The sequence below is a fragment of the Pituophis catenifer genome, unplaced genomic scaffold (genome assembly GCF_029215685.1).
Source record: "Pituophis catenifer annectens isolate HBS135680 unplaced genomic scaffold, rPitCat1.0.hap2 SCAF_6, whole genome shotgun sequence".
Taxonomy (NCBI): Eukaryota; Metazoa; Chordata; class Lepidosauria; order Squamata; family Colubridae; genus Pituophis; species Pituophis catenifer.
Window position 1 is genome coordinate 54,042,270 of NW_027256886.1, and position 22,355 is coordinate 54,064,624.

Consider the following 22,355-nt stretch of genomic DNA (forward strand, 5'->3'; position numbering starts at 1 on the left):
AAAGTTTCAGAGTTGGTTGCCAATATGATGTACCCAATAAAGAAGTTCTTTGAGGAAACAAGTGGCCTAGGAGTTCTGATTTACCTAGAATTGTCAGTTGGAACCTTGACACAAAGTCAAGGTATCAATGTACCAAATAACATCTTTGTTTAAATCAACAACAGAACAATATCGGATATTATTTTGAATAATCCTTGCATAAATTTATATTGTATCAATACATTTGTAAAATAAGCTAAGGTTTAAATGGCACAGAAGCTGTATCTTAAAATGATTTCTAATCGAAATATTTGAACTGGAAATATGTAGTATATAAATATATGCTTTCCAGAAAAATCCAGTTCATCAGAATTATTTACCTTTCGTGAAAGTGGATCGTCAAGATTCCGCCTCTCCTCTTCACGACGACGCTCCCGCTCTTCAATTTCTAATTCCCTTTGACGTTTCTTTCTTTCTACCTCTTCTAGTTTTTTAACACGTTCCTGATATTCACGCATTTCTAGTTCACGTTTTTCACGTTCAACACGTTCTTTCTCTTCTTGTTCTGTCCATACAATCATAAAAAAATAATAAAGCAACTTCCCATTTTGGATTAAAAATGGCTATTTCATCTTCAAATATACTGATTTGAACATTACTTCACACTTACACAGCTTGAAAGTTAGCTTTAATAAATTCAATTTTATAAATAATAGTTAAGGATGTGTGGCTCACTAATAAATATTTTAATGGAACCTCTCCTACTGTAGCAATTTTATATACATATTTCCCAATATAAGCAATTCAGTAAGAACATTTGAGCAAAATAGAGATAGTCCCCAGGTAAAGAACAAGTTCGATTTCTAGCTGTCTTTAACTCAAATTTGTATGTAGGTCGAAACTCACACTTACAAACAGGCTAACTATGATTAGAAATAGCAGGCATGGAGTTAAGCTTATCTGACTTACAGATGCCAATCACATGATCACAGACACAGTGACGATTGTTACAATGGTTGCCAAACACCCATATGACAATTATGTGGCTACGGGAACTCTGCAAGGGTCATAAGTATGAGGACCGGTTGTAAGTTGCTTTTTTTAGCACCATTATAACTTTGAACAGGCACTAAACAAATGATAGTGAATCAAACACTATCTCTATTTTGATTTGCCAGATACACTGAACAAATGTCTACTTCTAGTAGCTGCCATGACACACATCTATCCAAAAAATTATGCAAAATTACTGCATTTTTCAGAGTATAAGACACACCTTAGTTTTTGGGAAGGAAAATTGGGGGGGGGGAATCTGCCTACCAGGTATTCATCTGGCTAGTCCTTAGCCTGGTCAGCTTCGGCACATTAATTTGCTCGCTGGTTTTGAGGTTGGGGCTGGTTGGGGCTAAAAAACAGCTTCTGAAGCACAGCTGATCGTCGGAGGGAATAGCAATTAGAAAAGCAGGGGAAGCACAGAAGGGATAAGAGAAGGCAGCAGCTGTTCCAGGTAGCCATTTTGGGCGCCTCACGTCACGTTTCCAGCCTCCAAATGCATCACGTTTTCGGGCGGCAATGTGCTTTGGCGATCCCCGCAGCCTTGAAGGGCTCTCAAACGGAGCGTTTGGAGGCTGAAAACGCAAAGTGCGGAACCCAAAAACATAAGCCACTGTCGGTGGCAATCTCTGCAGCCAGGAAGAGGACGCACGGAGGCCGAAGGGTGGGGGCCCATGGGTGGGTGCGGTTACATTCGGAGTATAAGATGCACCTAAATTTTCAGCCTCTTTTAGGAGGAAAAAAAGTGTGTCTTATACTTCGAAATATGGTACTATTAATAAATATAAGATATGTATAAATAGAAAGATGAGGATAGATAAGAGTGTTACTTTAGGAAGAACCTTTCAGCATTTACCTTTAAGCATTTTTTCCTCTTGCAACCTTTGTTCTTCCTCCTCTTTCTCACGATAGTAAGTAATGCGTCTTTCTTCTTTGCGCTCTCTCTTACGTTCCTCTAAACGATTACGTCTTTCCTCTGCTAATCTTTCTTCAAATTGTTTAAGTTTTTCCTGAAACAATAATACTTAAACTGGAACTACAGAAATAGTAGTTCCAAGACACACAGAAGATCAAATATGGATATATGCCAAATTACATTCTAGCTTTGCAGATGTTGATAAAAACACACTGGGATTCTATCCACTTGGAGAGCTAATTATACAAAACCATACAAGAAAACAAGTACTGTTTACGTTCTTGTAATAATATGAAGATGTAGAGTAACAGACAACAAAATGTAGGTAAACATACTATGAACTGTCCACAGAAAGTAAACTCATGCTGATTTCATAAATAATATTCATGTCTTTTTTTGTTGCTTGATAGTATATAAAATAGATTTCAAATATAAGTGGTACAACTCAAGAACTGAATGTAGCTTTCCAAGCCATTGCCCCATTCCAAGGAGCAGAGTCAAATCTGCAGGATGGGAAAGCGAATTGAGGAACATTTCTTTTAACCTTTAAAGGCAAACAAGGTCAAGAAAAAGAAATTATAGTACTACATAGAATGTAATACTATAAGAGAATTTTGAAAGTCTGTCAAAACCATCATTTTAACATATTCTTAATCCAGTCAAGGCAGAATTATTCTGATGCTGGAACTCAGTTTCATTTATTTGTTTATTATTTATTTATTGCTCACCTATCTTACTTCAAGGTAACTCTGGGCATTTTTTTCTAACAGTTGCACATTCTCCTGAATTTTATCAGACATACAGATAAACACTCAAATAAAAAATACAAACAGGGAATGTTGAAGGCAACCCTAGCCAAAACCCTAGACATTTTGCCAAATGTCAAACATGGTGCTGATTTTTTAAGATATTGCCTGCCCATTCTAATTTATGACTGTACTAAAAGATCCCATATGTAGGATTATATTTAGCAAAAAATGAAATGTACCTCATAAATTGATCTCCTTGCAGTCTTGAGCCTAGTTATAAACAAATCACTGTCTTCTATCATCCGTGACATTCTATTCTTATGCTCAAGAGCCTTTTCACGTTCCTGTTGCATGGTGGTGATCTGCAACACATTCAAAGTCAAATCAAATCAAATCAATATACTGTTGTATATGATGTTCACATTCCAATGCCTAAAATTTAGCAGACTAAGTTTCACACTGAAGATTGAGGGGCCTGTTACATGTAGTCCTTTATTTATGACTATTTCTTTAACAATCATTCAAAGTTATGATGGCACTGAAAAAATGTGATTCAGAACCAGTCCACTTTATGACCATTGCAGTCACTCCAGGATCACATGATCAAAATACAGGCGCTTCGCAACCAGCATGTATTTACAACGGTTGCAGAATCCTGGGTCCCATGATTACAATTTGTGACTTTCCTAGGGGGCTTCTAATAAGCAAAGTCAAAGGGGGGAGCTGGATTTAACGAATGAATGCAGTAAAAAGGTCATAAAATCAGCAAACATAACTACATCGCTTAGCGACAGAAGTTCCAGTCCCAATTGAGATCCTATGTCAAGGACTACCTGTATATGTACTCATGGTTTTGCATTAAGTACATAATTTTAGCCATTATACAATTGGAGAAACTTTACAGCAATTAAGTAAATTTACTTATAGCTTACATAATTTATTCTGTTGGAAGATATGCATTCTGTGGTGACAAAATTAAGAGACTGGAATTTTTCAATACTAACAGTAACAATAATGATTTTGTCCATGAAATGTTGCTAGTGGGCAAGCAAATTAACTTGAATTGAAAGTTTACTAGAAAAATAATGATATTACCAAGAATTGCTTCTCAAATAAGCAAGCTCTCCAAAATCTTACCCTTTCTTCTTCTTGCTGTTCCCAAAGATCCATATCTCTGATTCTTTGTTCTTCATAGGCAGTCTTAATCAGTGGAATTTCTTCTAAACGTTTTGCTCTTTCAAAATAGTCAATCTAGATTTTTTAAAAAAGTTGATTAATTCTCTTAAAACTTGAGAAAACAAAAATGTTTTCGGTTCAGTTGTAAGTGCTGTTGTTTTCTGCCTACATCCACATTGGCTTTTCATTTACCTTTTTCTCCTGATTCTTCAGACGTTCTTGCAATTCCTTCTTTTCTTTTTCAAGCTGTTCAACCTGTTTTGCCATAATGAAGTCTGGATCCAATTCTTCAAGATCCTAATAATAAATATTAAAATATAAAAGATTTCAAAAGGGTATGAACACATTTCTGCAGTTTAAATACACTGTATTTCCCATAATACATTTACTTTTTTTTTCTTGAAACATTTAGTATACTTATCAATTATTTTAATATCATAGAATGTAGTACTTTAAGTCAAATTGGAGAAAATACATTAAAGTTAGAAACCTAATCCAGACAAGATGGAAGACAAGCCGGTGAATGTTTAGCTGGGAATACACACTTTAGGAAGAATGAGGAATAAATGCTAGAATAGCACAAATCTGAAATCCGAAACTCTGAAGTCGCTAGATCATCTTCTTTATTTTAGTATAGTGGCAACAGAAAACTTGCTTTGAGTTACAATCCTTTTATTCTTAACTGAAAAGATTTCAGGCAGCATGGCAATGCGTTGTTCGGAAAAATTGCCTTTAATAGGAGGCCAGGCCATAAATTAAAAAATAACTCATTACCACACAGAAATAACCCTCACCTCAATATCAATATCTTTGAATGCCTTGGCTCCCAGCTCTGTCTTCTTAATCTGCTCCAAACGTTCACGAACAGTTTTCTTTTTAATTTGCTCATGTTCCTGCAGAATACGCTCTTTTTCACGCTCTTTTGCCTCCTGGCGCAGTCTCTCTTCTTCAGCTTTGCGAACTTTTTGGAGTTCAGCTTCACGCTGCTCCAGCTCTTCTTTTTCACGCTGAATGTTCAAACTCTCAAGACGTTCCTTTCTTTCTTCAATAGTTTGCCTGCGAGCAAGGATACGCTGATGTTCCTTCTTTGAATTTTTTAAGTAAGCTGTAACTGCCTGTTGATGTTGTTCTTCCTTTTCTAGCTGAATAAAGGTTAACAACGTAACAAGATTATTTTTTGAGATTCAAATGCTACAAAAGATAATATACGTTACCAAAATTCAGAATACTATTTATTTAGATCAGCAGAAAAGGCGATTTTGAAGATTTTATTGCTATAATCTGAGCTTTCTAACACATGGGAAAAGGCTATTTCCTATATCACTGCTAAACTATGGAATGCTCTCTCTAGGAAGGTATGTGTAGCTCCCATCTTCATAAAATGGCAAAAATGCATCTCAGTGTTAGCTATTCACTAATTTTAATTGGATTAATTTAAAAATAGTATTTTATATTTTTCTATTCATTCTGATAAGTCATGGTTTTCTTAAGTAAAAAGGCAGAGATATAATAAATAAAAAAAAATTACTAGTGCCCTCTTCATGTTGTCATTACAGCTGCTGATTAATCTTAATGTAGAGATATCTAGAGCAATATCATTCAAGGATCTGATTTCCAATAAATAACTGAAATCACAATAAATTGTCAATCATTTGTAAATGATTGCAATAACCATAATATATCCATATCATGTCATAAAAATATTTTTAAAATCACTTTCTCTAATAAAATCTTGCTGCTTACTTAGAAATTTCAATTAGAATGCCGTCTCCCATATTTTCTCTAATTAAAGGCTTTAGTCATAGGAAACAACTTTGTTTGGAAATATGCCCAATTGTTAGAAAAACAACAAAGTTAAATAGAACAGAACTGTGATTCACAGTTTTGTTCAATATAGTATCAACCTTGTGAACTCTCAAGTTTCCTCTTTCCGCTATGTATTCAAAATGGACAGTGATTAATATGTGTGTGTGTGTATATACATGTGTGTGTCTGTGTGTCTATACACAGAGAGACTTTTTTTGACAGCGGGCAACAGAATTTCATTTTTAATGTGTGCCAGTGTGGTCACAGTAAAAAAAATGACAATAGAGATTATTTTATCATAATTAAGCTGAGATTAGTATCTAAAAATCGTAAAATAATTCATTTCATCTCCTTTTTATTTCCCATGTGTGAGTTTTACCCATTGGGACTAGAATCATGGGAAGGACCCCATTTTACTAGAGAAACAAGAAATGTGAATTAGAAGGAAAAGAAGCAGCACTCTGATCATAACTGAGCACATCAAAGCTTCCCCAAAGTACACAATATTTTTAAAAAGCAGACCAAAAGCTATGATTTACCAATAGATGAGGTGGCTTAATAAATTCTAGAGCCTTTGCAAGTGCAGATGACATGGCCGTCAGCTGGTTCCTAATCTGCTCAGAAGGCATGCTCTGCAGCTGAGGTCCAAGAGGAGCATCTTCTCGGGTGCAATAGTTTAAATCGGACCCAAAACTTAACGTTCGGGTGGTATGATCAATGCGAACCTTTAAAAAGTAAAGTCAGTAAAAATTAGTAAATAAAAAACTGTAAACTGCTTAGAGGGGGCTGTAAAAGCATTGTGAAGCTGTATATAAGACTAAGTGCTATTGCAATTGCTATATTACTGCTCTTAAATACTTAGAATGCTAAGAATTCATTTCAAAAACAGTTAATACATTGACATATTATTTAAACACTAAGTTCTGTTCTATTTTTTGTCATCCAAGCCTGCATATGGAAAACCTAATTTTAAAATAAAACTGTATTCTGCTTTTAAATGATACATACCTGCATGTCAACAGACAGCTAAAATGAAACAATCTACCTTCTCCAACACACACATTTTTTGGCAAGGTTAATGTCTATTTAACCAACTAACAGGATGCTATGCATGTTCATTCAATAATATACTAAGTTCCATTGAATGAGTACACCATAAACAAACACAGAATTACAGCTTAAACATTGAAGCTCCACTTTCTAAATATGCTGCCAGAAATAAGGAGTTAAAAAGAAAGCTTATTCAGTAAGATATTGCGTTTATGTTCATTTATACTTCTAAATATCAGTAGTTCGGGAACATACTCGTTTGGATTATTTACTACTTTAGTATGCAGAAGGTAATTCAGAGTAATGGGCTTTTACTTTATACTGTCTTCCATTTAAGCAAAATATACTGAAGCTGCTTGTTTGGTTTCATAAGTATAAAGGTTTGTGATGAATGATGAATGAGGGGGAGAGATGCTGTCTAGGAAATTATCAGGTAAAAGTGGTAGCCCTCAGTTGCTTAAGATCAGAGGAAGAAATTTAGGAAATACCCACCCTAATTGATCAGGTAGTTGAAAGTGGTGAGAGAAAATCTGTATTTACAGATTTGCAAGATTCTGTTAATGTAGCCTTACAAAAAAATAGAATTTATCCACTTATGTTTCCTGTCTGGTTTACCTGGGAAGGTTGACAATAAGATGTAATACCTGCTACTTTCTGTTTTTAATAATGAAAAATTCAGATTTAAAGAACAACAAATATGTACAAATATCGGACTCTTGTCCAGATCACTCACTTGTAAATCACAGTGTCTGGCTGCATCAACAATGGCACGTTCTAGTTGGAAAGCATCCACGAAAGGAACCAAAGTAGTCAGGCGAGAAAATTCAATGCTTTGATAAATTTGAGCCACCTGCAAAAATACAGAAATATTCATCTCTTTCCAATAAATCATACCAGTTTCCTAACACTCAATTTTTTTAAAGAACTCAATCAACTTTAAGAACTTCAAGATCAACAATTATTCAAATATAAATAATACTTGATATTAACAATTGCCATTTATTTTTTTTAAAAAATACACTATTTTGAGCAGCAACCATGTACGAAGGAGACTGGCAGCAATTCTAAATGAAGCAAAGCTGCTAATTAGCCTTCACAATCTCCCTTTAGCACACCAGAAATAACACTGCTTACTAGTGCAAAGGAAGCAGGTCAATGATATGTGCTTTAGAATCAAAAGACCTTTAACGCATTCAGATACATAAATTAATAATATGGATATATTAAAGATGCATAGTGAAAAACATTTACAATTACAATTCAATATTTTAAAAGTATTGTTTTACAACCATACCTGCTGAAGTAGTCTAAGGATGGTGTTGTTTTGCAGATGAGGAATATATAATTGCAATTCTGGCTCTTTCTCAGATTGATCTCTTACCCAGTTTAAAACCTGCACAGAACCAGTGCATCAGTAAATGGTAGTAGGCTTGATTTAGATAGTTAGGTTTTTCTCACTAGCTCACACTATTTCTTTCCACTAATGCTTTCATATTACAACAAAAGTGACAAATCTTGGCCAGGTTATCGTTCGTGCAAATATATGTATCATTCCCTCTCTCTCTCTCTCTCTCTCTCTCTCTCTCACACACACACACAGAGGGAGAGGGAGGGAGGGAGGGAGAGGGCAAATGATACACATATGATGCACTTGCTTCTCACCTGATATGCTACAACTGCTGTCTCAGTAATACATAGGAACATGCCTAGAAATGAAAATTAATGCAAACTGAGACAATCACTGAAAAATGTGCATAACATTTGCTAGGAAAAAAAGCACTTAAAGTCACAAATATTAATTAGTTCAGTGCTAATAGTAATTTCACTATTTCAACAAATATGTATCAAGTTTAAATGTGTTTAACTATTATTATCAATGACTATATATATCTGTGATGGTGAACCAATGGCACCATAGGTTCCAGAGGTGGCACCCAGAGCACTCTGTGGACACGTGTGCTGTCGCCAGCTGCTCTTCTGGTTTCCGGCGAGTGCATGCACACCGGCCAGTTGATTTTCGTGTGTGCCGGAGCCCGGGAAACTCGAAGACCAGCTGGCCGGTGCACATGTGTACGCCAGCCACTGGTCTTTGGGTTTCTGGTGTTCCAGCATGCACGAAGACCAGCTGGCCAGTGCACATGAGCACACTGGAAACCAGAAGACCAGAAGAAGCTGGCCAGTGCACGCATGCACCCCAGCCAGCTGGTCTTTGAGTTTCCGGGGCTGCGGCGTGCACACGTGTTCCATTTTGGGCACTTGGTGCTGAAAAGGTTCACCATCACTGATATATATTATCATCTATTACTTAATAAATCTTAAGAAAAAAAATATACTGTATTCTGCAATTGTGAAGGAATTCTAGATGTCAGTAGTATACTGCTGAACAAAAAATAACTGCTATTTCCATGAATAGTAATGAAACATAAAATCTTGCAATAGTTTTTCCAGTATCACCTCTATCAATAGTGAAGAATTAAGATTTGCTCTGTTTGATTCAGTACCAATTGTGTAAATGCAAATTCATCTAAAATTTCGTTAATTAATAAATACTTCTGAATGCTATGTATAATTTTAAAAAAGGTAGTTTCTTAGAATGAAAACATATTGAAGAATTGGCAACAATAAAGACTGTTTCATTTACAGGCTTTTTAAAAGAAAATCTCCTATCAAGCAGATCAATATAGGACTTAGCCCAGGTTCACTGTTGTGAGATGGGAAGCTGTATAAGATAAACAATAAGAAAAAAAAAATCACACAATAATCAAGATCTAGCACTTTTTTTTGCACAGTTCAACTTAATAAAAAAAATCATTTACTATAAATCATTTGCATTAGCACCTGTCTCAAAATCTTACCTTGCATACGCGGCCACATAACTTCAGTGGATGAAAATCTACTTCAAGCCAGTTATAAAGCTCTTTTATCTCTGGGACAACATACTGAACTACATTAAATCTCACCTATGAAACATGAATTAGAAACAATTGTTAACTATTCTCAGATCGGATTTCATACACATACAGGCACATTTTAATGTAAAGATTACAATACACCTGTATCAATATTAAGCATATTCTAATTTATAAGTAAAGGGCTAAAATGTCATTTGCTGCAAATAAAGCCTGAATAACATAAACTAGCAACATAAACATGTTTAAGGAACGTACTTACCATATCATTAATAAGAGAAATTCGAGTAGGTGGAGCCTGAAGTCCTAACAATGTTGCCAATCGGCGTTGCTTTTCAACAATTATGCCATCCATGTCCAAAAGCCGAGCTATGTCAGTTCGTTCAGGAGTTATTGGAATTGACAGAGTAGCCAAAAGCACTCTTGTTGACATCCTGCAAAGAGAGAGAAATAAGATAATTTGGGATAGAATCCCTATTGTTTACATTTAAACAGTTAAGGAAGTGTCTTCTACTCTCCTACCTCTATATTTCTTTACCTAAAACAGTGTATTCATTATGTCAACAATCTATTTATTCTCTCCTCCAGCCATACACCCTTTTATCTTTTCGCACCTTCCTGAGCAACGTTAGGTATATGCAAGGAATACAGCAGGAAAAATTCCATTGTTGTTTTATAAAGTCCACTGAAATAATATTGGATATAGCTAAATGGAAGTTCAAAACTGCTATTAATGATCCCAAAAACAAAATTGCTCCAAGCCATGGATTTTTCCCACCTCTGCATCTCCTCTTGTGTGAGATTTTTTCGCATTTCTCTTGAAAGATGATAAAGACGATGAAGTGTAGATGCATGAAAGAGTGCATTTCCTGATTTCCAAAATACAGTAGAAACTTTGTGGTAATAATTTGCCATCAGCTGGGGCTTTGGTGGCTTTTTGGATAAGGAAAATAGCCCATGTATATCTTCCACAGCTTTAAAAGCTTCCTAAAAGGAGAAGGAGGAGGAGGAGGAGAACTATATGTCAAATTACCACAAGGAAAAAATGTAAGGAATATCACATACTGAAATCTAATCGACCGATTTAATATACATGTGTTTATTATTACTACTTGAATCTAAGCACATTTATCTGGAAAATCTCCATTATAAATAAATTGTACATCCACTTATTTTTAGCACTCAAATTTGCACCTAATTCATCCCCTATCATTGCCTTAACCATTGAATCATCAACCTCAAATTGAGAAATATATTGCACACTCTCACACAGCGTTCAACTTAATAGAGCCAATTTGGTCTATCAGTTAAGTACCAGGCTGAAAACAGGGAGACCATGAGTTCTACTTCCATCTCAGCCACGAAAGGTCAGTAGGCTGATCTTGGGACAATCATTCTCTCTCCAACCCAATTCACGTCACAGGGTTGTTGTTTTTGGAAAAATAGGAGGAGGATGTGTTGGATGTCTGCCACTTTGAGTTATTTGTAAAAGCTATATCCTGAGGCACCAATTGCTCTTGGTTTTGAGAGGATAAAAATTGGTTTTAAAAATCCTAATGCTTCTAAACTCTGTCTCTCAACCCTCCAAATAATTTACAACAATCTTGTCTTGCCCATTGTATAGGGTCCTTTTTATCCCTTACAGAAGTTACTCTATCACTACATTGAAGTTTTCTGGGCAGCTCCTAACTTCTACAATGATTCTGCTTCAGTAACTTGGGAGCCTGCCTACTGTTTTCTTATTATAGTTCCAATCACTGTGATCTCTTCCCCAGTCATCTTCTGAGTCCTCCTTCCCTTTTCTCTATAATTTCTCCACCGTCCTTTCTCCTTCCATTCCTTTCACATTCCTTTGCCTTAGAAGCCATGTCTTCTTGATTTACATCCTGGACAATTTGAACCACCCTTGTATTGAAAATGGCTCAAATCTATTTCCAAGATCTACTTTTGGAGAAGATGCACATGTTAAATCTGAAATATAAATATATATATATTAGTAGTTGGGCAGCTGAATTTGTCTCAGATCAATTCTAATCATTAAGTAGATCAGGCATGGATAGTAAAGCAATTTCAATAGCTGACTAAAATGGCCCAAAGCATAAAATGGAATTTAAAATTAAATGTGAAGAAATATGACAATGCTTTGGTATTGTATTAAGTATGTACCTGCCACAACTCCATGCTGATAGCACTGTCCAATTGTACAAGTCTAGTTTCCAAATGCATTGACTGACTTTCTGGATTATTGAGGTTGATTGCTGTACTTTGATTGTGATGACGCTGAATTTGACCCAAATGCATTCGTAAGTTGTCACAGAGTTTGCGAAATTCAGCCTTACGAGTATATTGCAAACAGAACTTGAAAGCTGCAAGATTAAATTATTCCAAATTTATATTTTAACACTTATGAACATGCTAAAAATATTACTGACAGCAATAAACTGGAGAGAGTTATTTCTTCCACTTATTCTCTTAATGAAAAGCTAGATTTTTCTTTTAAATTGCACTGTTAAAATATTTTTCAGGAAAAGATTATAATTCATTGTTTAAAAGAAAAAGTCATTCTATCAGAAGTTGACAATCACATATGTATTACACAAAGATACTGCAGAGTTTAAATGTTACCTTGTTGGGCAATATCATGATACAGTCTCTCCACTCTAGAATTATTTCTGAGAAGATCCAAACACTGCCTGTATGATTCCCACAGAAACTTAACCCACGGAGTCAAAAGTAACCGATCAGTACGATCTTGGGTATCTTCCCCACTTACAGCACTTAAGAGAACACTAAGAAACAAAGAGTATTTTATATTGTATAATTGGATATTTTATCACATTATTCTTGCTTGTTACAACAGATCAAGTGATAATCAAGAAAAATTACAGTGCAGAAACACATCTATGAAGGACTTATAAAGCAAATTTTGGGGAGGACAGATGTAAAATTGCCATGACTCCAAATTAAAATGCTAAAATATAATCCGACACACAGATTAATCCAGAAAAGATTCAGTTTGGTAAAGGCATTCATGTGAGGGGAACCAGATAACAAGTAAGTAGGATTATTTAAAAATAAATATATTTAATATGAACCAAATTAATGTAATCAAAAGTAAGCATCACTTTTACCTTTCTGGAGTCTGAATATTATCAAGATCTTCTATATCTAGGACCATCTGTTGAGATTCTTCTTTAGCAGCTTCAGTTTTTTCTTCTGCTAGTTTTAAATAAGCTCGTACTACATCCTCCAAGGACTTAATATTTACCTGTATCAAAATCAGAAGAGCTAAAGTAGCTTTTCTTAATCAGGGATAAAATCTATGTAGGAAATTCAAATTTCAATAAAATATATTAACTTCATACAGTAATAAGACAACGAAAGCCTTCTTCTGTTGTTCAGGTTCCAAAGAAGCTTCTTAATAACAGAAATCAATTATAATATGAAATATATCTACCTAGATGAATCCTAACAAGTTATTCTTCAAATGATCGGATCATGTAATAAGATACCAAATATGTATATTCCAGAACCTCTACATTTAATTATTATTAAAATGCTGATATTTACTTTCCAATTATTAGTATAATTAAACTTTAGAAGTTTTACCTGTTGGCATATATTCTTGTATTGATATAATCCTTCCTTTGCCAGGTGACTCTTCCGGAGGTCCACACACAATTCTAAGTATTTTAGCATAATTGGTTCGTGGATCTTTTGCCATGTTCGGTGTTTTTTACTTTTCATAACATCATACAGAACATCAAGAGCAGGTTGTTTCTTCCCAACCTCAAGAAATTCTAGAAAAATAAACAATGGTTAATGCTCAATTCCATTGAAGACTACTTGTCTATTTTTAAAAATTTAAGCTATAAAGGAATGAACTGTTATATATGATTAAATTAAGCTTTATAAACAGCACCAAGCTGTTAATGTTTATAAAAAATAAGAATCAGTCGTAAGTAGCCAGCATAATTATATAATTATCTTGGTTATTAAAATAATATATGTAAAATATATTTTCCTTTTTTTTCTCTTTGTTTGGGATTTTTCCATATTTTTTCTTTACTTCTGATTTCTATTTTTTCTTTAAGTTTAAATACTGCTTTATTAATTGTGTTAATTAAATATTAATTAATTGTATATAATTTTAATTAGGAAGGAAGGCAGGCAGGCAGGCAGAATAAACAACTTTCAAAATTCAAGATATAAATTATCCTAACATTTTCAGAAAAATTTAGACGCTCCAAACTATTTATAGATATCCGTAGGTTGACAGGTGAAATAATGTTCATGACTGGATAAACAGGTTGGAGATTAACTACAAATTCCAAGTTTCAAAGAGATTTCAAGAAGCTGATTCTGAGTGTGCTTTGGTTATATTAACCTTTAGTGCAGGTCCTATTTTGAAGGATAGAATCTGAATGCAAGCAAGCTGAATCTTTGCTACACAATGATGCCTGAATTTTCATTCCCACTATGATCAATTTTAAACAGCCCTTGTTTTTTTGGTTTGAAAATAAATCAATATAATTTGAGGAAGAAACAAAAGAATATGTTGCTAAACATTATTCCTTATTTCCTTTCATTTCTGTCACACAGTAATCCCTTCTAATCACTCTGGGTGATTACTTTTGGGGATTGAGATGAGGGGAAATCTACCTCTATAGTTCCTATTAGAGGTCTCAGTGATGTTTCTTACTAAAGTCCAGCATTTCCTAATGGTCTGAGGACACAGGAGGGTTCCCAAGACTCTCTCAATAGTCTGCAAAATCAGAATTATTTGCCAGATATTAAAGACACTTTCAAAAATTTAAAAGTTACTTTTATTACTTTTTAATAAAAAATAAGATTTTTAATGAAAATATTTTGATATTATCAAATGAGCTTAATATTGTTTTAAATAATTCAATAAATATACTATGAATCCATCAATTTTAATTGTAATATGGTAAATATTGATAAATATAATACATACAAATAAAAGCTCTTTTGGGTCCTCCATAAATTTTATAAGTGGGAGAGATCCTGAAAGCAATATTTTTAAAGAACCCTGGGATAGACCATTATATCCTTCTGATATGCTCTGCGAGGTTTGGGGGTGGGGGTGCATATTATAGTACTTCCTTCCCCCCACCCCCCACCCCCGACCGAATGGAAGAGTTGGCATGCGGGAGGAAGTGAGTCCCAGACTCTTCCGGTGTGTGCTATTCTTCATATATGTCTTGCATGTTCCTTTAGCTTCCTCCAATTTTATAATTTTGGGTACTCTTTTTGTGTTTTTTGTACTGTGTTAATTAAAAGAAAAGCATTTTTGAATTTGAAATTGACTGTTGTTGGCAGACTACCAAATGTAGAAATAGGTACTGTGCTTATAAATTAGAAAATAAAAAAAACTTTTAGTCAATGTCAGAATATATACTTTGCTGTCGTTATTATTGGTATATTGTTTTAAAGTAGATAAAATTATATCTTATTTTTATGGGCTTCTACAGTTTATGAAAATGCACTTAAGTTATTTTATTTCATACAAGAATTGAAAATTAAAATTAAAAGTTACCCGTTAGCTTTTTTTATAGACTAGATAAATAGCAGTAAGTATAGGCAAACATGTTTCCTATGTTTGCATACGTAGAATGAAAAACAGGGAAGCAAAATTTGCTATGAATTTGTATTTTCCTTAAGCAGAATACCTAGAATGTTGATTTGTTAAATCAGAATTTTCAATGGTATTTTAAGTGTTGCATCAGAAATTGATTAATGTATAAAAATAATTTCCAATTCAGCTCCATTCAAACGTTTGCCATGTTGGCTGTAGATAATGACCCCTGAAGTTCAATACACACAGCATATTAATTGGGAAAACTAGCTTATAGTTTAGTTATACACAGGCAGTTTTTCTTCGTTTCATAAAATTTAACAGGAATTATGGAACAATCCTATAAAATAATCCTCAGAAAACAAAGATTATGTATAGGCCATATAGACTATTGTTATAGTTAAACTTAATGTCCAGGTATATTTCCTAATCTTTAGAATTTCAGTACTGTCTAATTACATTAGTTAAGTACAAAGATTGTGTTACCCTTCTTCGTTTTTCTAAGATTTTATTATTTGCAATTCATAAGCCTGACTTTTTGGAAGTTTTCATAGCATACTAAATCATGTCTACTAAACCATATTTTGATCAGACCACACTAAATTGGATAAATTCCACAGCGTACTAAATATGTAAAAACTATGGTTTACAAACAGAATGGCTGGATACAGATAATTCACAATTCCCAGTCCAAATCCTCCCTCTGTTTTTACGTTTCTATTACAGGAATTAATTCAGAGTAGAATCCAAACAAATGGTTATAATTTAGAATGTTATATTAATCAGGCTTCACCCTCTAGTACTGAGCGTAATCTGTATAAAGTTGCAGTGTTATGTTCAGTAAGAACAATGTGTAATGAATCAAGAATTGTAGAACTGATTTACCCTTTTGCACTTGTACTATGATTAAATTGTATTAAACAGGGTGAATTTCCTCATGAATAAGGCACACTGAATTCTTTATAAAAATGACCTAAAGTAATATTTAAACAAATATTGTTCTATAACTCTCTTGTGCAAAATAGTGTAATTTACATGTTGTTAGACTGTTTATATGCTATTATACCATTAGTATATTGATAGAAATGAACAATACATAGTTTCAATTTTTCCAAGCCTATAAATTTCTCAACAGCTGTTCAGAAATTCCAGACTATGATTAAATATTTGGCAAACAACTTATTGGTTGTTCTAGTTAGTTTTCATGATTTTTGGCCAGTCACTCTCGGTCCAACTCACCTCACAGGGTTGTTGTTGTGGAGAATATAGGAGGAAGGAGAATTAGACAGATTTGCTGCCTTGGGTTATTGATAAAAAGAATAATGGCAGAATAAAAATAAAAATAAGCTGCCCCTGATTTAGATCCAAATGCCAAAATTTATCCATACCTATACACTGTATGCATATATTTGTAAAATCCTATTCACCATTTTTCAACTATGGCTTGTCATCAACATATTTCACATTGTACGGTATGGTGTGTTGAAGATAAACAGGAAATATGGTCAAGAACTTTTTAATACTAAACTGCTGCAACATGTTATATCTAAATTATGTATCTTTTACAAATGAATAAAATGAAAAATATAGGTAAAAGGACTGAGCAATATGAAATAGAACCACTCAAATATATTTATTGCATTATTTTTTACCAATTCTTTCAATTGAAATTCAAAATCTAACTGAATTTTGGTTTATAACAGATGTACAATAGATTTTGGCCAATGACTATAATTTCATCAAATTACAATGGATACTTATTTTGATAAACAATTTTTACAAATAGTTCTTTAATTTGTAAAAGTGCTTATATCCCAATTAAAAATATACATTAAAAGGAGTTTTTATATCCCTATACATTAACACCATATGTTTACTGGAATTTTCAGGTTGCCATACAAAAGATTCAGAAGAGGTTTGGGGAAATATGATGTCCATGAATTCTATTTTAAAGACAGTAAAATATATGAACGTTTTGCAACAGTGCAATAAAATAAATAAATAAATAAATAAATAAATAAATAAATAAATAAATAAATAAATAAATAAATAAATAAGAATATACTAAGTAATTGTCCCTTTGAACTAGCCTTGTGATTTCCAGGTGGTCACCCTACTGGCTTTTCTACTAGAAACCAAGAATTGTTCTTAAGTCCCAATGTGTCAGCACTTCCTTATAGCAACTCTAACGAGTTTTATTTTAATTACATATATTAAGCAGTTATTATTTTTTTGGACTTGAGATATGAGAGATAAGGAGAAGACAAGACGACTTGCACCTTCTGTGTTTATAACTTTTTACCTTTAATCACGCAAAGACTAAACCTGGAAAAAAGTGTTCAATGTGTTCTCTAATATAAATCGGTTTCTAGAAAATAGGAACAAGTTTTAGGGACTACACAGTGATCTGTGAATATATTCGGGGGAAAGCACATTTTAATAGGTCGTCCGTTGAAATTTGCAGTCCATGACGAAGAAAGGGGGGGGGAGGGAAATCGACCAGAGTAAAATGTGACCAGCACAACGCGGCGGTCCTCAGAGACAGCCGTAGTTCATGCTTGGCTTTTATGGCGACTTATGTAGAAGAAGAAAAATGTTCTCTTGTCCTCATGGCCACGCTCCCAATGCAAATTTCGGCTAAAAGGGCATGTGGCAACGACGCCTGAAGGACAAAAAGGCTTAATTTATGTTAAAATGATTCGTGGGATAGATGGCTTCGTTGGCTTTTACTGATGGCTGGCATTTCGCGCTCCCCAAGCAAGGAAGCGGGGGAGTGGCCATGGGTCTGGTGGCAGTTTAGGCCTCAATCCCCGTCATTAAGCCCGGCCGGAGGCGAGGCGAAGACGAAAAAGAAACGGAGGAGGCCTCTGCCTTCATAGAAGCGACCCTTCAGAGCTTCGCACTCACCGTTCGCCCGCTTCAGGGCGTTCTCGGGCCGCTGGAAGTAGACCGGCATGATGGCGACGGCTTCTCCTCACGCGGCAACGAGCCCTAAGGAGCGCCCAGTCAGACAGCAAGCGAGGCCGGAAAGGGAAGGCGTCACGTGACGCTCACGCAGGAAAGTACCCGGAAGAGAACCGATTAGACGGCGCCTCTGTGATCCCCACCCCCGAGTTAAGTGTGCGCATGTGCGGGAAGTTCAGGCTGCCGGCGGGAGCGAAGGCTAACTCACAAGGCGAAGAATGAAGAAGAAGAAAGGAACGGTGCAGCTCTGAATTTTATCTTCATTTTGAGAGGGTGTTTGCTTGTTACTTTCTACTTAGTGAACTTGGCTTCAGAATGATTATTCAGAAATGCGTCTATGCATGCCTTGGGACCAGCTTCTTCCTAAAAGTTGTTTCGTGTTAAGGACAGACGACTTAACCTGCCTAGGCTAGTGTCTATCCTACCATTTACCAGCATGGTCAGGGAAGAGGGCTGTGGTTCCTATTCAATAGACTAGTCTTACTAACTACTAGACCATGAAATGCTGACTCAGAACTAGGAAAACCCAAATTGAAAGCTATATTCGTCTATGAAAGTCACAAAGGCTGGACATTACATTGATCCTTGTTTAGCCACAGGTGCTGTATGCAAACATAATTATTGTTTACAAAATATGAGTGACTGTCTAGTATATTTTGAGAACCAGGCCACTATGACAAATCAGTTAAACCATGTTTTTTTTTCTTTAATAATTAAAGGACTTCGTTTTTATTTTACTGTGATGCACAATGGTCACCAATAGCTAAAGTTTCCTTTCCAAAATTGCACTCTGTTGCAAAAAAGAATCATTACTATAATTTAATTTTCAAGGTGGTGTAATGTATCTTGTTAAGCTACAATTTAACTACATCTAGTGAACAAATCATAACTATCTGGATAATACTTAAAACAGTAAGTTCATGACTTAGTATGCTGGATGAACTCAGCCACAATATTGAGAAAGTTAATAACTCATTTGTCTGATTATGTGCTTCAGTGTAAATGAAACTATGTAATTAGGATCAAATCAGGGCTGTCAGGTGTACAGAAAGTCTATTCATATTCAACAAACATGTAACATCTTCAATTTGCTTGCCATTCAAAATCAAATGCTGGGATACATGGGCATAGGATGATGGAGTCAGATGATATGCATATCATAGTATGCAAAGATGGCTTATTTGTATTACTTTTTTCTCATGCCTCTAATGCACGTGAAAAAGCAATTCTGATTATTTCAAAAACTTCTATATCAAAGACTTAAAACATCTAAAATCAGTATAAATAAAATAACTCAATGATTTTTGCAACATAAATACATACCTTTACAAAGATAACCAAAAATTAAAGTTAATTAAGATTTATCTAGATCTTCCCAAGATCTCCAGATCCTAAGACAGGTTTTAAATCAAGTTCATCAAACTAGACTAATAAGTAAGCTGAAAGCATATATGCATGCCAGTTCAAGCCATATAAATACATACGTAATGGACAGAATCTTTCATGGTGACTGAGGCATTGTCTTACCATGTTATCTAGGACTCCTTCAGGTCTGTTACTTCTGAAGAAAAATATAGAACATAATCTTAGTTGTTGGTTGTCTTTTACTCGGCTGGATCCCTCTCCCTTTTAGCTTGTAGAGCAGGGGTCAGCAACCTGCGGCTCTGGAGCTGCATGTGGCTCTTTCACCCCTCTGCTATGGCTCTGTCACTCAAAATATGCATCACAACTGCCAATGTGCGACACCTGCCAGCACATGATTTATTGAGCTTTTCAACCCCCAGTAGACTAACCATGGATAAATCCAAGAAAAGTTTCAGAAGAAAACAGAACATTTAATTCAACTACATATGCTAGTTTTGTGGCCACCCAAGAAATAGTCAGGCACGGGAAGGGTTTTGTAGCTCATGGTGTTTTCTTTTCTGTGGGAAACTGGTCCAAATGGCTCTTTGAGTGTTTTAAGGTTGCAGACCAGTGTTGTAGAGGAATCAGGGATGGTAATGATCACTCAGATCTGGGAAATTGTCATTGCAGGAGGGAAAGCTGCTGGGAACACAGGAGGAAACCAGAGTATGATGCTTCCTAAAGAACCATCCCTGGGCAGATCTATCTTCAACTTTCCTTTTACAGGTGGTTTTTGAAATGGTGGTATTGAATCAATTTCATCCCCGGTAAACCTAAAAATTGTTTCAGTCAGAGTTTGGACCTACTTTAGGGGAAGAAGATCGTATTAGTCACTCCTGGAAATCATGAATAGGGTAAATGCACTTCTACTAGTCTTGCTAAATTTCTTGATGGCTTTTGATACAATCAACCATAGTATCTTTAGACTGGAGGGTTGGGGGTTCAAAGTATTGTTTTGCGATGAAAACAATACTTGACTATCACTAAGCGTTGTACCTTATGATTCTTGACGAATGTATCTTTTCTTTTATGTACACTCTGAGCATATGCACCAAGACAAATGTGTGTCCAATCACACTTGGCCAATAAAGAAATTCTATTATATTTCTTAGTGGGTGGTTCCAATTTATGTTTAGAAGAAAAGCTGGCTTGGTTGGTCCCTGACTTGTGGGGTGCAATAGGGGTTGGTCTTGTCTCCTCTGCTTCTCAACATTGAAATGAAGATGCTAGGAGGAGTTATTTGGTCATTTGGGGTGGAAAAATACCCCCTCCCACACGGGAGCTATATTTATTCCCAATCTTGTAAAATGCCTGGACCCATGATTTCACCAGGTGAAAGCCATGGCCAGAGGGGCTTTTGCCCAACTCCAGTTTCTGCCTGTTGCAGCATTTCCTGAGCAGGAGGTTGTGACAATAGTAACATGTCCTTATTACTACCTGTGTAGCTATTGTAAGGCACTCTGTTTGGGTTTGCCTATGAAAAATATTTGGATACTGCAGTTGGTTCAAAATGCAACAACCTATCTATTTTTAGGCAGCCAATGCCAGGAGCAAATGACAGATCTGTGGTCCTTTTTTTGGTTGTCAGTTGGCTTCTGGATGTAATTTACAGTGCTGCTTTTCTCCAGCCATCTAGCAGGGAGAATCTGCTAAAAGTCTGATGCTTTCAGGGAGCTAAGTCAAAGAGTCACTGCTTTTCCGTGAAAATGCTGATTCTGTGGAAAAGCCACCCTAAGGAGATCAGGCTGAGTCTCTCTTTCCTGGCTTTCCACAAATACAGCTTTTTTGGATAGCGTTCTGCTAATTTGAGTTGTTGCCCTTTTTATTCTCTATTTTCATAGAATTTCATTTTTTAATGTAAGCCATCGAAAGTCATTTACATAAACTGCAATGATGACTCCACCCAGAGGCTTCATGTAGAAGTTAAAAAATAGGGTTCTATTCTGTGAAGAATCCCTGAGGTCAAATCTTATTACAAGAACAGAAAGCTTTTAGAATCTCATTCTGAAACATATTAAAATAAAACTAAGACAAGAGGTTCTGTGGCAGCCCTTTGAACTCCATTATGGAAATGCCAGGAGTAACCATGATCTTGAAGGTATGTTGATATCAGGAGCACTAAATCCATATATACAATGTAATATTTGTGGAAGACAATGTTCAGTCTAGCTTGGAATTCAAGTCCTAATGGCCATGGATTGCTAAGTGTCTTAAGCTTCTTGGCAGCACGATTGATGTAAAGCAAAATAGTGCTTATAAAATAAAATAAATAAAATAAATAACTTTATTGTCATTGTACGTGTATACACAGTATACCCATACAACAAAATTCACTTAACAACCAAAGACCAGGTCCAACACACATAACAATCCCCAAACACACTCCCACCCACAATTCTCCACCCCTAAACCACCCAAACATCCACACAACAGACCAAGTATTAATGTCCAACAGCTCACTGATGGTGGCCCTTTAGTTCATTGTTGAGTGCAATTATAGCTCTGAGATAAAAACTATTCAGAAAATTATATATAATTACAACTCTGAAAATTACTCCTCAAAGAATTGATGAGGGGGAAACGTCTCCCAAATAGGTGGTATGATCACACGGAACATCTGCAGCTAAATAAATACTTAGTTTCTGTCGCTCTGGAAAGCTGAACTCAAAGATGGACATTTCATGGGAGCAAAGTCTGGACAAGCCTGAAGGGAAAATAAGCAGTAAGAACATTTTAGCAATGACCCAAAG

General features: G+C 35.2%; 1 protein-coding gene and 1 non-coding gene across 2 annotated transcripts in view; both read right to left on the reverse strand.

Annotated features, from left to right (window-relative positions):
• EIF3A (eukaryotic translation initiation factor 3 subunit A) overlaps positions 1-18,250 on the reverse strand; it is a 31,687-nt gene extending 13,437 nt beyond the window's left edge. The window contains exons 1-17 of the mRNA XM_070946467.1: positions 18,145-18,250; positions 13,248-13,438; positions 12,770-12,906; positions 12,264-12,427; positions 11,805-12,004; positions 10,417-10,625; positions 9,901-10,072; positions 9,585-9,689; positions 8,024-8,122; positions 7,463-7,579; positions 6,219-6,404; positions 4,668-5,015; positions 4,066-4,170; positions 3,835-3,948; positions 2,937-3,059; positions 1,889-2,042; positions 360-544 (exon numbers count right to left, since the gene is read on the reverse strand). Of these exons, the coding sequence (XP_070802568.1) occupies positions 360-544; positions 1,889-2,042; positions 2,937-3,059; positions 3,835-3,948; positions 4,066-4,170; positions 4,668-5,015; positions 6,219-6,404; positions 7,463-7,579; positions 8,024-8,122; positions 9,585-9,689; positions 9,901-10,072; positions 10,417-10,625; positions 11,805-12,004; positions 12,264-12,427; positions 12,770-12,906; positions 13,248-13,438; positions 18,145-18,193 (2,658 nt within the window). The 5' untranslated portion in view covers positions 18,194-18,250. The remainder of the gene's footprint in view (positions 1-359; positions 545-1,888; positions 2,043-2,936; positions 3,060-3,834; positions 3,949-4,065; positions 4,171-4,667; positions 5,016-6,218; positions 6,405-7,462; positions 7,580-8,023; positions 8,123-9,584; positions 9,690-9,900; positions 10,073-10,416; positions 10,626-11,804; positions 12,005-12,263; positions 12,428-12,769; positions 12,907-13,247; positions 13,439-18,144) is intronic.
• On the reverse strand, positions 7,766-7,897 carry LOC139318901 (small nucleolar RNA SNORA19). The gene has a single exon (XR_011600552.1). It is a non-coding gene; the product is annotated as a small nucleolar RNA SNORA19 (small nucleolar RNA).
• Positions 18,251-22,355: the final 4,105 nt, after the last annotated feature.